We start from the raw sequence: 16550 nt of genomic DNA, 5'->3' as shown, positions 1-16550 counted from the left end.
GAGATTATTAGTTAACAAACAAGGTTTTTGCATGGAAGTTCAGATTCAGTCCAACTCCAAGAATTTGGATAACTTATGCACTGAACCGCATGTGCGGAATTGAGTAGATATCCAATCAAATGCAGATCCACTCAGTCAGAAATAACCAGATCTGTATTCATTATAGCTTTACGTGCAAACCTTAATCCATATCAAAACCTAATCCAAAACCAACGGACATCTAAATCTGACTACCTATACAATAATAGGTCGTTTTAAGCTAGTTCGGTTCAGATCCAGTACGAGTTTCCTTAAAGAAAATCCATCTCCAAGATAATGTTTGATTAAGTATGGATTCAGTAATGACTACACAGACAGATGTAAACTGTTTGAATTAAGGTAGGATGTACTTTTTACCGAATCTGACCTAATAGGATAGACTATTTGGATTCGGATGGAAAATGGCATAATGGAAGTCCGAAATTGACTTTATGCATACAATTGGATTTGGATATCTATCTAACTTGGACATCCTTAAGATTTGATAACAAAATCTCAAACCGAATCTGAATCTGATTATTAATTTGACTTGGTTTGGCTTATTGAATCCAACCAATGAGAATCAGATTCGGGTCGGATATCTGATAACATTCAATCCATTGACAGCCCTACCTAGCCTACCCACAAGAATCAGTGTCTTGTTCCACGGATGGAGCGCCCTCCTTCGATATCTATCGTCCATTTCCCAGATGGACGACCAAGAGGATGCACCCTGACCACAGTGGGCCCGGAATAATGAAGGATCTCTTCAAAGTTGCATCTTGGTCGAGGCATGTCCATTGTGGCGGGACACGAACAGTTCGGGTCCGGACCTGATGTGTACTAAGGTTGAGATCCATTGCCAGGGTTGAGCCTGAGAAGGTTAAGGTCCGACAAACTTTGTTATAAGTTATAATCATAAAACACAAGGCAGGGAGCCTGAGTTGGATAATCCGACCTGATCCGAAATTCTTATCGGACTGTAGACTAAACGGATCTGATTTGGAACCCGACCCATTACCGCTTCATAGCCACGTGGTTAGTGGGGCTGGGAAGTTTGGCGGGAGGATCACGAGGCACAAGCTGGCGGGTACTAACTATTTCGAACATCCTGCCGTTAGTAAATGACCAAAATATTCTTACATTAATACAAAATTACATAAATATCCTCCATTCTGGCATCACACCCTCAAGAGCATGACCAGTTTACCCTCCGAAACCATATTTAATTCCTAAGGTAAAAATCTGAAAAAGACCAAGTTATCCTTTATCGCCAGTGGTGGCGCTAGGGAAATGACAAAACCACCCTTTAAATCTAGAGTTCGTATCAAACTCACGGCCCACGTTCGGAGTTTGAGCCTCACATGAAGTCAGCGGTATTTTAGCGTAACATGCATCGGAGTTCATGAACTTGGTCAAGTTGAGGGATGAATGATGCCAATCATATGCTTCTACTTGAAGCACATTTTGAGGGGATTTAGCCCAATTCTTTGTACTTCAATTTGCTTGGTTCAAATTAGGCTTAGGTGACCACTCCTCTCAACTACCAAGCAAACTTGAGATGGGCTTGAGCTAAGTCCGCTGGACTCAGTTTGCTTAGGGTCATTGCCGAGTGAAATTGGCCCAAAGTCCATGCCATTTTACTTAGACACCAGCATTGACCCAGTGACAAACTTTTAAGTTGCTCGGCGTGGTGCTATATCACGTCAAATGCCCCGAGTCGGGCCTTTGAATCCCCAATGCATTGTTTGACAAGACCAACCCAGCCAGAGCTAACAACCACACAGTTTAAACAACGGTGTGTTTAAATGCCTCGAATCTTATCCGTGTATTGAATATGATGCAGAGATAATCCGAGTTTGAGATCCGAGCAATCAAACATATCTCAAGAACAAGTTTGTCACAATCGCTGAAAGGGCAACTCGCTCGAACCTGAAGTCACACGAAAACCCCTGAGTGCGAAAATGCTTTCCTAGGGGGGGAAATTTTGACACGCGTTTCTTGTGAAACCCATCGTTTCTGGTGAAAAGGGGTGGGGCCCACTAGCTCTTTCCCGTATGGCGTTTTCAATCTAGATGGGAAGGAGCACTTATTTCCAACAAAAGCAATGGGCGTGAAACAAACGCACCCTAAATCTTTGGTTGTTGCTTTATTTTGTCCGGTCAGGTCAACAGAGGAACCTATCATGGCATCAATCATACACCCAGTCTGCACCCAAACCAGCTCCCTACACCCAGAGTCAAACTCTAGCGAACCGAACCCTCAAGCCAACTAGCACCAAACGATCCACATACTCCCCAACAAGCAAGCAAAGCATCAAGGGCATGTGAAGAAAAGCGATGGCAATCCAGATATTTATGCCGAAAACCGTGGTTGAATTTCCATAACGAGAAAACTCAAAAAATCTAAAGAAACAAAAAAGGACCCCGATTATTACCCGCACAGGCACAGTGACGTCCCAAAAGAAAAAAAAAAAACAAAACATAAAAGAATAAAAAAAAGAAAAAAGTATAAGTTTCGCTCCCTTTTCTCGCCTTCCCAGTTCCCTCCATATCTATCCGAACTCATTTCCCTCCTTCCCTCGTTTTCTGCTCTTCGCCTTTTTAACCTCTCCTCCCTCCAAACCCTAAAATTCCCTCCATTTTCTCTCACTCTCCCGCCAACGATCGGACCCCTCCGATCTCCCCTCTCCTTCCATCCCATCGATCCCTCACCGTCGATCTTCTGCCGCTTCATTTCCCGCCCTCCGATCACGAACCAGGCGTCCGACGGCGCCCTGAACTGTCGATTCCCGACAGGATGAGGGATCTTGGGAATTCGACGGCTGAATGGACGCGATCCGATTGAAGGAGGCGGAGGGAGAGGGTTGGCAGCGGGGGATTTTGATGGCGGAGCACCGTGGCCTCGGCCGCCTGCAGCGGCATCCGTCCGGGCCGATCGCGCAGCCTCTGAAGAGGCACCTCCCGTTCGCGTCCTCGAAGCCGCCGTTCGCCTCCCCCAACGATTACCACCGCTTCCCCGAGAGCCGAGGACCGGGAGCCGCGGCCGAGGAGGAGGCGGATGCGATCGTCGTGAGAACTCCGGTAAGCGACGCGTCTCTGCTCGGAAGGAAATGGATCCTTTTGCGGTATCTCTTGTTTCGTGCGTCATCTCTTATCTTTGTGGAAGGATTATCTCTGTGGATTTTGATCTGTTGCTCCTGTTGACTTAGGGTTTGCATCAGCATGAATTTGCTTCATATCTTTATGGTTAAGTAGCCTGAATTGCTAGATGAGTGTGTAGAAATATATGTGTGGATGTTTTATGCTTTCCATGTTTTGTAAATTTTGCGATATTTGTTAATTGATAAATTGTGTTTCGTGTGTAGTTATGGCCTTTTCAGATTTATAGGTAATTAAGAGGCAATGAGCCTGTTAGCGATGAATTGGGCATGAAAATGGAATTATTGACTCGACTGGATGTGTATCCATGGTGTATTTATTCAATGAAATATGTGGAGATCATAGGTAAGAAGAAAACAATCTTCATTTTCACTTCAATCCTGCAGATAACTTTCAGATTGATTCTTGAACAATGCTATTTATGGGTGGAATCTTGATTATCTTATGTGTGTTAATGCAAGGGATGTGGTTCGTGTTAGTTGGCCAGTTTGGGTATCGAACTTGGTATTTAGGCATAGGTAGGTTTTCCTTCTGAGTTAGACTCTTTCATGGATATAAGAACATTTTTAGATCTGTGATGATGGTTTATGCCTTTATGGTGTTCTGAGGTGATCGGAGAACTTTTGCATATATTGCTTTTCTGTCTTAAAGGCAAGAATTCCATTGTAATATTCTACAGAGGGAACTGATCTGGTGAATTATAATGTCTAATGTCCAAATGAATTTCAAAATGAGCAACATACGTCTATTATGCAAAGTCCATCTGACCTGCTATGAAACTGGCGAGGTTTTGATCTCAATCCTTGTGAGTATGATTAAGTATAGTTGTGAATGGCATAGGGAGCATTATGATGTGCCGTGTTTTTATGGTGTTTCTTGGTACATATGTGGTATATTTTCTGTTTCTTTGTTTCTCAAATGAGATCTACATATTTCACGCATGTGATTGAGTAACAGATAAATACTCATATGGAAGTAATCGATATTCTGCTAAATACATTACAAAATGTCTTTTCCAGATTTTCCATGTTAACAGGTAGCTATTTATGCAATATGTGGTCGATCTGAATGGCTGTGCCTGCAATCTAAACAACTGGGGTTTGATAGCTGCAAGAAGCTAAAAAATATAATTGAGGTTTAGCTTATGCTTTGTTGGAAAATCATTTAAAGCTTAAAAGCCTGAGGATGTTTATGTTTTATGATGTTTGTGGTAACAGAATTTTGCGGATTATTGTAACTTTTATTGCCTTGGAAACATCCTCATCAGTAAGATGCCATTGATTGTTTGATAGTAGTTCTGATGGAGAATCATGGTTACAATAATATTTTTTAACTGGCGACACCAATAAAGCATATTGTACTTGTTGATTCACATGGGGTGTTGGTTGTGGCCTCAAGTTCACAATACTTGTGTAAGCTATAACTTCTGAGCTAGGAAGTGTCTAAGATGTCCACAGACTTGCACGGGATGCCCTTTCAAGGTGCTGTTTAAGAAGGATGAGAGAAGGAATCTACATACTTTAATTCATTATTTCAGTGGTTTTTAGCTTTTATGAAGGCTTGGTAAGTTATCTTATGAACATACACACATATACTGGTTGGCAGTACTCTGATATCTTTGATTGTTCTTAGAGCAAGCTTTGGTATTTCTTCATACCATTTATCTGTGTGATGGATAGTGCCAAAATGAAGATAGTTAGTTGACATGAGTATGTTGGATAATATTGATGCATTTATTGATCAGTTTCATTTGTAGGAACCTGGAAAATGAGCCCTACATTGGCTTGTGAGCCTACCTCTCAGGTTTGAAGGTATATGAAGAACTAATAAATTAATTCAGATAAAATGTTGACACTCTCCTCCCAATGGATGACGCATCTTAAAATGCAGAGGACTGACAAATCAGCGAGGGGTTTCTCATCAGGTGGTGGAGGGATGCTTTTGTCAACATGTCATAGCACTGGTTGGGCGGCTCTTTATTCTGATTGCCACCAAGAATTTGGTTTCTCCTTTGAGTGGGGTACCACAATTGAATTGTTACTTTGTCCACTTTCCATGAACTGGCAGTTTACATCTCTAAATTTTTGTGGGTTCTTAAGGATGGAACCTGCTAAAGGATCTTAGCATCTACCATTGCACCATCATCTAAATTAGGGTTGCATAAAGTGCTTAACAAGAGAGTTGAGCCAAGGAAATTAATAGATGTATGGATGTCATGTTCGCTACAGGAGAAAATGCATCGACATAATTGAAACTTGACTCAAAAATGTAATTTACAAAGAAAACAGATTTCTGTTGATCTGGTCACTAGCCTTTGATGATGGTGCTTAAGTGAATGGATGGCTATGAAACTACATCTAATCATCACTGTTTTGGAAATTGAGAGCAACCACCTTTCATCTGGATGAATAAATGTTCCTGAATATTGCTGTTATAGAGATCTTATATGAATTGTCTCACTGTATATACAAAATTCAGTTAGTTTCTGTCTTGTTGTCCCAATCAATTTGGTGACTTATTTTTCAAGTTGGTAAATTGGGTTCATCAAGAATGTTCCCTTCACATAATTTACATCTCACTTGTTTGACGGGTCAAATATTATGTGTCCTAGTGTGTGGATCTTTCTGCCTGTTTCTGAGGATAAAGTTGGCTCTGTTAGTGTGCAACTTTTGATAATAACAGAGTATATGATATTCCTGATAGTGCTTGCATTGCAGTAATTTGGGCCTGTTTTGACCTACATATGTTTTATGGCATTAGTAGTTAAGCTAGACAGAGTCTTGTGTATCATGTTCATATACATCGCAATTGTGTTAGGACTCGGACATCATAGCCACAACTAGTTTTTGAGTGAAATCACAACCATAAATATTGGATACATTGAAAATGGTTGGAAAATTTTTATTAAAAAATTATGATTTTTTACGATATGCTACGATAAGTATCTAACTTTGGGCCTGACCAATACGGGTAACGATACACCAACCTTGCATTGAACCCTATTTCTTCTTTTTCTACTATTACCAATATTAGTTTATGTGTGTGTGCATACACGTATTCTTTTTCAAAATTTTCTCTTAATTTTTCGACACCAACACTTGTATTGGTTATTTTATAGTTGTTACTTTTGCATGTTGTACTCACAAACAAATAGCTCTTCTTAAGCAGTTGATTCTCTAAAAAACGTGGCAAAAGTAGAATAGGAAGTTCTTGGGGTACCTAATGCCTGAAGTGGTCAAAGCTTTGGTTTGAGTTGTAAAACCCGAAAAAAAAACTTTGATTCGGGTCGGACTTGGACCCGACCCGAGGCCATCACCTCTCTCTCTCTCTCTCTCTGCTTATTAAAGGCAGCGAGGCAAAGGGGGGAGGTTTCTCGAAACCTCCTTTCCCTTTGCTCTCTCGTTCTCTCTCTCTGCACTTTCTCTCCCCTTGTGTCCGGTCGACGCCACCATCGTTGCTCTGCTCCCTCTCTGCGGCTTGTCCAGCCATCGCCACCTGTGACCGGCGACAAGAAGACGTCGGTGATGTCGCCGTCCCCCTTCCTCTTCTCTTTATCTCCCCCTCTCATTCGACCACCGACTGTCATCGCCCTTGCTCCAGCAGCTTGGCCAACGTCTCCGATGCCGTCGCTTTCACCTGTGCCATCCGTGGACTCCCCCGTCGTCGTGATCTTCCCAGGTAAATCCCATCCCTTTTTCTCCCTTTTTTTTCCTGTTTGCTGTCGGTGGACTAGAGCCACCATCGTGGGTTGTTCTGGGTCTACCAGGAGGGTGGTGTCGAGCACCCCTCCTCGCTGTCTCCTTCTCTCATCTTCGTCTCCCGTTCAAGGGTCGGTGGACCAGAGCCACCATCGTGGTGGCTCTGGGTCTGCCAGGGAGGGATGTGCTGATTACCTCCCCTCATTCTTTCCCCCTCTCCTTTTCGGCAGGCGGTAGGGCTGCCGTCTGCGTCGCTTCTTCTCTCGGGTGTAGAGCTTTCGGGGGAGGGGCTGCTTGTGCCTTGGTCGGCAGGGTGTCAAGCTCCCCCTGCCTGCCTCTTGTTCAGGTAAGTCGGCAGGGGCCGAGCCCTTGCCACCTTTCTTCTTCTTGTTCTCGGTAGGTTGGCAAGGGTCAAGCCCTGCCACCTTCCTAAGTTCGGGAACGACGGCAGGGGTCGAGCCCTGTCGCCGTCTCCCTCTCTTTTTCTTGATTGGGTTGGCAGGGGTCGAGCCCCTGCCACCTCCCTGTGTTCTCTGCTCCCTTTTTTTTGGCAAGGGAGGGGTCGAGTCCCCCTCTCTGCATCGCCGTTGTTCAGGGGAGGGGTCGAGCCCCCTCCCTCCTCCCTCTTCTCTGGTGTTAGGCAGGGGCTTCGCCCCCTACCTGTTTGTGTGTTCGACAGGCAGGGGCCAAGCCCCTGCCTCTTTGCGTATTCGGCAGGCAGGGGCGAAGCCTCTTGCCTCCCCCTTTGTGTCTAACGGGTAGGGGCTTGGCCCCTGCCTCCCTCGTTGCCTTCATTAGGCAGGGGTGCAACCCCCTGCCTCTTCGTTGTTTGCTGTCAGCAGGGGCTCGCGGCTCCTGCCTCTGCTTCTTTCGCGTTCAGCAGGTTCGCAGGGGCACGATGCCCCTGCCTCTGCTTCTTTCACATCAAGACAATGACAACACCCCTGTCGTCTCTACCTTTCTGATTGAGATTGCATGTTAGCGTCTTGCTTTTGCAGCTCGTACGACGAATCCCGTTCGCGCCCTGTGACCCGAGCCGTCCATCGCTTACACCATATATATATATATATATTTATACGAGTATGCATTTAACTAAAGGATGCAGTTTCACAATCCTTGTCTTTTACTTTTTATCATGTCTTTCCTTTGTCGTCGTGTTTTGCTCTTAGGCTCTTGCTTTTGTAAATGTTTCGTTACTGCCTTGCCATTGCAGATGATGCTCAGGTTTTCGCTTATTGCATGTGCTATAAAGGCATTCTCGTGGACGATGCAAGAGGCATTTACCACTCTCCCTCTTGCGACAAGAGTTGAGTCGGGAGCTTAATGATACATCCTCGTCTAAAGAGAGGGATCCCTAACAGGGATCCTGGCTTTTCGAGTGAGCAGTCCTGCAAGGTAGACTTGAGAATATAAGGAGTTGCTCAAAAGCATCAAAGACTGCCCAAATCGAAGTATTTGGAAGGATGTGATTGGCTGGTTCTATTCGTCTATTCGACATATCTCGGACAAACCCGAATTGGGGTTTGAGCGAACTTCTTAGTGAGGGGTTCTATCGAGAAATCCGTATCCCGTTTATCGAGGCCAATATTGAGTCATACGAGACATGTAGATACCACGATAACGGATGACATTCTTAAAAATCGTATGCCAAATGTTGGTATCAGTTGTTGGTTGTTTCAAAGGATAAAGTAAAGTTTGAGAAACATTATATTTTTGCGAAACACTTTTGTTGATGTTCCTATTGAGGAACTATACTCTCATCCTAGAGTACTTGCAGTCGTGCATTACACGCTAGTACTGTGATGATCAGACGAGACAGTCGTGCGACCTCAAACAATGTTAAATGCACAATGCTGTAAACACATAAAAATGTGATCACCTTCATAGGTAAGATGCTCATCTGGTCAAAAGACAAGAGCTTATAGAATGAGTCGTCAGTTAACTTACCCCTGATGCACTCATTCGCTTCTTGTAGTCTCTCAAGAGAGAGGATAGAGCGGTACACTCCAATGGACAGGTTGTTAACACCCCACGGGCAAAGATCTGGCCTCCCCAGTCATTGGAGTTAAGGGAAGGGATTGCCAGACATTATCTTAGGTGGTAGATCCCATGGACTTCTGCAGAAGTTGGATGCATCTGTTGCTAAGTACTTGCTTTTGGGGAATCCTCTCTCGGCTAAAGTTGTTCCCTTAGGAGCAGACTCAACTAGCTATTCGGGTTATTGAAAATACATAGAATAATAGATGCCCGAACTAGTTTCAGTTGTTTCTATGATTTGTCTGCGCGTACCCGCATGCCAGTACTATTGAAACATAAAGTCTGTTCATGTTGGTTGATGGGTCATAAGACTTTTCGTGTGTTTTGGATACGTATTTTTGTCAAGCAAAAGCTTATCGATGAAATTATGTATGCCTTTTGGTGTCTTCGAGATTTTTATGATTATGATGCTTATATAGGTAAATGGCACGTCACGCCTACATAGTTGTATTGCAGAAGATTGCATTATGATTGTTTGTGTGAATATATCACACCTGTATAACATGATTGATAAGTATCATGAATATTTGATTAAAATGTCTTGAAGATATGTACGTGATTTATACGCTAGAAAGGTCAAATGCGATGTGCTTTGAGATAAGAATTGTGAATGCATATGATGATGCAATGATCTGAATATTTGCACATATAACTTGAATCTTATGTGATTTGTTTTACCATGTGAAGTGATACGATGCATATTGCTGATATACATGTTTGTGCCCATATTGGTGGCTACTGACCCCAAGAGCGGTCAATTGTTCGGAGCAGTCGATTGTATTGACTCATGTATCACTGAGTATGATATTTGTTGAGGACCTGATCTCCAAAGGATTATTTGCGAATGTGTGTATGATCAAGATTAGGTGAACCAGTTAAAGCGGTAGAATCTCTGTGAGGATGTACACTGTCCAAGAGCGGGTACCCGCAAAGCCGGTGAACTCCTGTGAGGAAGTGTATTGTCCAAGACCAGGTATACCATCTAGGATGGTAATTTCTTGTGAGGTTGTACATTTCTCAGACCAGGTGATCCGATGTTGATCTTGTTAATTATAATAGTGACTATCAACCTTGAGAGCGGTCATTTGTGTTGATGTGTGTATCACAATAATTTTTATTGGATATGGAATTTGTGGAGGATCGGGTTTCCAAAGGATTCTCTGTGAGGATATGTATGATCAAGATCTGGTAATCGGTTAGAGTGGTAGAATCTCTCTGAGGATGTACACTGTCCAAGAGTGGGTAGCCGCAAAGACGGTGAAATCCTGTGAGAAAATGTATTGTTCAAGACCAGGTATACCATCTAGAACGGTAATTCCTTATGAGGTTGTACCTTTTCCAGACCAAGCGATCCGACGTGGAACTTGTGAATTTGATTACCATAAAAAGTTATGGTGATCTGTGATGATCTTCTGAGATTGATTGAAATAGCAATTATGAATCTATAGATTTGGCTTTCTGTTTTAGCATGATTTCATGCAGGACTCAGATGTGAGAATCAGATCTTTATTGATTTTAGATCATGATCATGCTTTGGACCTTCTATGGAAGGGTAGGTTTTTCTGAGAAAGTATGACGCCTTAAGTGAGTCATAACAGATGACAGTAGGCTGCGTAAAGCTTTGAGAGATGAAAATAAATTAAGGTTGTTCAGGACAGAGTTTGTTAGAAATAGTGAGAGCGACAAACGATGACCTTTTAATGATTAAATACAGAGACCCCGTTCAAGGAAACAAGCTAGAGTAATGTCTCATTGTGTCTCTTCATTCATGTCGAATCAAGTAGAAGATAACATTTCTTATAGTCTTCTGTTAAACTTTTTTTATGGATCTGTATAAACTATTGCGAAGACAAAAGTTTAATCACACATACGTTTTGTTCAATCGAGCTTTGAACTGCTTACTTGTTTTGAACGGCTTACCTGTTTAATTGCATATTTGCTTTAAACATGTACTTAATTCAATTTCCTGTAGTCTCTCTTATGCACCTATTAGTTTTTCGCGAAACTAACCCATTCTATGGGTACAAGTGATGATTAGGTACACCACGGGCGATGACAAGATGACTTCAAGATTTCCTTTTCCTGCTCTTAGCTCGCGTCCTGGACGTTTTTGAGTTTTGTTACGTATTTTTTTTGGATATCTAATTTTATACTATTTGGGTACTTCTTTTAATGAAAGAGGCTTTCCCAACTGTTTTGCAAGTATCATGTGTAGTGAGTTTTGGTTTTTTTAGCTAACGTGCCCAAAGTTGTCAGCTTGCCTTTCTAAATTCAACAAAAGAATTATCTTTCGCTGATTACATAAATAAACTCTAAAAGGAAAGAGATTTTCTTTTAGTCTCTTGCCTGTTTTTTGAAAGGTTTGCAAGTTTGAAATTTTGGGGCGTTACATGAGTAGATGGTTAGATTAAAAAAGCCTCAGGTTGCTTTCTCACTTTTGAGCTATTCAAGTAAATCCTGTCAATTATGTCTACTTTGATGAGTTTGTTAGCCTTGATTCTCACCATCTCTTTATGGTCATTTATACTACTTGTCAAACTTTATTTGTGATCCATCAACATTTCTAAATAATCAACTCTTTGTTATTAAGAAGTTTCATTCTCTATCATTTTCCATGAATTGTGATTCTTATATGCTTGTCTATGTTAAATAATCTCACTGCACCTTGATGTCAGTTTAGCATTCCTTCTTAGCATGCCTGAAGAGTCCATTTAATGCATGTGGTTACAAGTAAGAAGTATATTTCTCACCCGTACAGAAGCCAGGTGCTGCTCTCTTAGTTTTAGTAGGTCATCGTCCAGGTCCATACCAAGATAGATAATGCTAAGTCTTGCATATAGTTGATCATTATTAGATAAGTTTTACACTTTCTATTGGTTTCACTGGCCTTGAGAAAGGTGTGAATGCAGAGTCTTCTGCATAGTTCATGACCTTTGTCTGATCCAGTGAAAACAGTTCTAGCTGATTTGGTTTTCCATGCAACTTTATACAAACATCTAAGTAGGTTTCAGAAGTGATATGCCTAGAGACAAAAATTCACATCTCTGAACCTTCTTCTGTACACAACAAGCATGCATTTGGAGTTTGTAGCAATGCCCCTTTGTGTTAGCAACTTAGCATTTATATTTTTCTTTTTTCAAATACTAGGTTTTTTCTACTATTTTGGAATAAACCTTGCAGTCTCTGTAGATATGATTTGATGAGATATGCATAGGTTACTATTTATTTCCAAATTGAATTGCTTATCCTATTTGAGTTTTTCCACCAACTAGCATGAGAATGCCAAATTCTTCACAAGGGACCTAACCTCTTTTTTGAAATTTGGCATTGCAACAAATCCTTCGTTCTAAAAAGTGTTGATTTTGTGGTTGAATGCTTTTATCTAAGAAGTATACATACACGTGTAACTAATAGAAACAAACTAGTTCCATCATGTGCTTCTTCTTGCCTGCAAGCATCAAACCAGCATGCTAGTTTTGTTGCTATTTACAAAACTGTAAAATTTTATCTTTTTAGATTTTATTTTTGAAGCACAACTTTGAAGTTGACAATCTTTTAAAAATGCGGTATGGCATCTCTGAAATTCAATCCATTCCATTGCAAGAAGAGTTGATGATGTAGAGTATCCAATCGATAGTGCTATATTTTGTGAGATTGTGCTTTACCCTTTGGCAAAACTTCTTATTCTGTCCAGAGTTGGACACAGTACCACTATCATCTCCGTGACCTAAAACAGTTTAGACATTTTCAATCATCAAACATGTTGTCACATAACCTTTGTGTTATATTACAGATTATGTGATGTCATTATCATCATTTATCTTTGTTCATACTGTTATTGGTATTGGCTTTGCTTGTAATAAAAGTTAATTCTGACAGTTGAAACGAAAGGCTGAAGAAGAACATGAAGCTGAATCTAGTGATTATACGACTGGTCAAGGTTACACTGAGGTGGTGAACAGTCCTCTGAACACTCCTATATCAGGAAAGGGTGGAAAGGTCTACAACAGGGGAAAGGTTTCTAAAAATTTGAAGTCTGGCCCTCAAACACCCATGTCAAATGCTGGTGATTGGAGCGCTACTCTAATTATGCCTTCTCTTCTTTCTTATCATCCATGATAATTTTTTCAAAATATTGTGACCTAGAAGCTCTTTCTCCATTACTTGCAGGATCACCATCTACCAGCACACTAACACCTGTGGGGACATGCCGTTATGATAGCTCTCTAGGTAACCAAAGATGTGCAACTTGAAGAATGCCATACTGAACATTTTATGCTTGATTCTTCTGATTTAGATGCCTCTCTAACTCCATATAGGTCTTTTGACAAAGAAGTTCATCAATTTGATCAAGCAAGCTGAAGATGGTGTCCTAGATCTAAACAAAGCAGCAGATACCTTGGAGGTAACAACGTAACATTATGCTACATCGTCTGCCTATGAGCATTTCTCAGTTGATTGCATTGTACAAGTTTAATGTAAATATCAATTGATTAACATTAATTTCTGGTGTACAGGTTCAGAAAAGGCGTATATATGACATTACAAATGTTCTGGAGGGAATAGGACTTATAGAGAAGAAATTAAAGAACAGAATACGTTGGAAGTAGTAACGAGCACCTCCTTGATAATTGAAGCTTCTGAACTTGCTTTCTCTGAATAATTTTTTTTTGCTATACTTAAATTGCTTAATAGATCATTAACTCGATAAGAATTCTTTGTAGGGGACTAGATGCTTCTGGGCCGGGGGAAGTTGATGACAACATTACATTTTTACAGGTTTTCAGATTTTCTTAAGTGCTAAAAAATTTGTATTCATCTTATTCAGCTGAAATTGTTTTGAACTAAATGCTAGTGGCACACTTGGGCATTGAGTCAGTTTGTTTCATGATATCTAAACTGCAGAAACGAGAGTTAGTATACTGGTGTAAATAAAACTATAACACTGGGATATTCCAATTTACTCTTGTTATGTCCTCTTATATACTATTTCTAATGGAAAAGTATACATTAATGACACGTCCCACGTCCTTTTTGTTGTGACAGAGAAAGAAGCTCTCTGGAAATAAAAAAAATGCCCTTTGGTTTAAGGGGCTTAAATCAGGGCAAGTGGCTTTTAGCCCAGTGGTGCTTTTCCTTATTTATGGAAATCCATCCCAAGTGTATGCCTTTAATAATAACTCTGTGTACTTCCCAGTAGTAATATTTATCCTTGGTGCGAAGTAGGTGTCCATCCCTTAAAATGGTTTAGTTTCCAACTGCATCTTTGTCACTGAATTATTTGTTTAATGTGATGAATCCAGATGCGTGCTCTGATTATATTATTAGCTCTGATTATATTATTATTGTTATTGTGTAGACAGAGGTCGAAAACCTTGCCCTTGAGGAGCACAGATTAGATGAGCATATAAGGTTTGATCATTTACTGTGTTGTTTGGATCTTATTGAAGAGAAAAAACTAACACATCCTGTTTGGGACAGTGAAAAGCAAGAGAGGTTGAGGGACCTAAGTGAGGATGACAACAATAAAAAGTACTCTCTCTCTCTCTCCACATCTTGGCTCTAAATTAGTTTCTTCTAAATTGTGATGAATCATTTTTCTTGCAATAATTGTTCTTCCCAATTCTCAGATGGCTTTATGTGACTGAGGAAGACATAATGGGGCTTCCCTGCTTTCAGGTAGATTTTTCAATGTCTTGCCACATAATTTGATGCAGTTTGGACTATGCAATTTCACGTTGACCTTAGATGCTTTTCCGTTTCCTTTTACAGAAGGACACATTGATTGCAATTAAAGCACCTCATGGTACTACACTGGAAGTTCCAGATCCTGATGAGGTGGGTAAGCCAGTACAATGAAGTTCAGAGGACAAAACAACTTGGATTTCTTTCCTTTATACAAAGCTATTGCTATTGAAAAGTATGTGTGCAGGCTGTTGATTATCCTCAAAGAAGATATCGCATTGTTCTCAGAAGCACCATGGGGCCAATCGATGTTTACCTTGTAAGGTAAACACTAAAAACAATTCTTTTCTTCTATGCATTTCTAAATAGCAGATGGGAACATATTCAGATTAAGATCACAAACTTCCTTTTGCTTGTTTAGTCAATATGTGAAGTTTGAGGAGGTGAGTGATGTTGCTGCACAACAAATACTGCCAGATGCCTCTGCTGCAAAGCTGGCTGATACCGTTCCTCAGGCAGAGATGGCAACACAGATGAAGATGGCAGCAGATGTGGGATCTATGCATCAAGACTTGCAAAGAATGAGTCCTGATATGACTGGCGCACAGGATTTTGTGGGAGGGATAATGAAGATCGTCCCCTCAGATGTTGATGTAAGTATAAATTAGTGGAGTCAATGTGCAGTTTGGAAGACCTGTAGAAATAGGCTAGACGTATTTAAGCACTTGAATATATGAAGAATTGTATTTGCATTTGAAACTTCAACACAAACAGAAGTGCAATTTGTACCTTTGATGTATTACTTGCTCAAATGTGCTGCTCATAGTTATTTCTGTGAGTAGGATTTGTTTAGCTTCATTTCATTCATTCAATTTGGAAATAAGTCTGGCGTAGTATACAGTTAAAAATTATGATTACATTCTATATGAGGACATCTATTCACATGATAACATAACCATTGCTTCCTCCTCCTTTTCACCACTTTTTCACTGGATGTGATTTTCACTTTGCAGAATGAAGATTATTGGCTGCATATGGATCCGGGTATCAGCATCACTGATATGTGGAAGACAGAATGTATCCTTTTATTATTATTTATTATCATTGTTATTTTCAATAATTTGCTTCCCAAGTGCTTAACTCTTCTCACAGCTGAAGTTGGGTGGGATGGGATGGATAAAATTGATACAGATGGGTTTGGGATTGGTAATGTCAGTTCGCCACGGCCGCAAACTCCATCTTCTAGTGTTATTGAAGTGCCACACAGTTTGCACATATCCACCCCAACTAGGAGGTGAATGAAAAGCAAAGAACCTATTAATATCTATAATTGACTAACCTCAGCGTGCCCATTTGAGGATCCCAGTGCAGATGCATGTGACTGAGGGACTTTGCTGCCTGTGATCTGAACATAATTTGTTTGGAGCATGCAACTACCTTTCTTTGGGGCTGTTTATGTAGCTGAGATGTACCCGAAGGCTGTTGGCTGTACAGTTATGAGATATTCCATCTTATATTTTGAAGGTGAATAATGAAAGATGCGGAATGAGTTGCTTGAAGACACCATGAAAACTTCTCAAATTTCTTTCATCAATTAACACTAACCACTAATTTGTCTGGTTGATAACACCAGTACAACTCAAGAAGTAATAACAGTGTGCAATATGCTTGTTTGAAGATCAGATTCCCTTGAAAAACAGAAATTGGGTAAATGTACAATGCTAGTCACCTCAAAAGAGTATAATATGGCATATGCTTATTGCTTTCTTTCTTCCTTTGCCTTCTTTCCTATCTGCCCTGCAACAATGGGAGTGAGGGCTACTGTTGCCTGATAGGAGATGCAGCTTTATGTGCAGCATACTCCAGAGCAAAGGTACCGACTCTCTCTCCAGTCTCACCTGCTAAGATTCCAACCTGCACGTGTTTTTTCTTGTTGAATTATGTAGTGTCT

At 40.8% G+C, this 16550-nt stretch overlaps 1 protein-coding gene across 1 annotated transcript; it reads left to right on the top strand.

Moving 5' to 3' along the window:
- The first annotated feature begins 2560 nt into the window (after window positions 1-2560).
- LOC149837887 (transcription factor E2FB-like) lies at window positions 2561-16363 on the top strand. Its single transcript, XM_090006258.1, has 14 exons — window positions 2561-3101; window positions 12794-12980; window positions 13085-13144; window positions 13234-13319; window positions 13432-13520; window positions 13639-13693; window positions 14274-14326; window positions 14396-14446; window positions 14545-14593; window positions 14687-14752; window positions 14847-14923; window positions 15021-15252; window positions 15613-15676; window positions 15752-16363. The coding sequence occupies exons 1-14, from the start codon at window positions 2847-2849 to the stop codon at window positions 15895-15897; spliced, it is 1470 nt and encodes a 489-aa protein (XP_089862384.1). The 5' UTR covers window positions 2561-2846; the 3' UTR covers window positions 15898-16363.
- The last annotated feature ends 187 nt before the right edge of the window (window positions 16364-16550 follow it).

Source organism: Nuphar pumila, chromosome 5 (assembly GCF_984573655.1).
Source record: "Nuphar pumila chromosome 5, dmNupPumi1.hap1.1, whole genome shotgun sequence".
NCBI lineage: Eukaryota > Viridiplantae > Streptophyta > Magnoliopsida > Nymphaeales > Nymphaeaceae > Nuphar > Nuphar pumila.
This window is presented reverse-complemented; position numbering and strand designations above follow the sequence as displayed.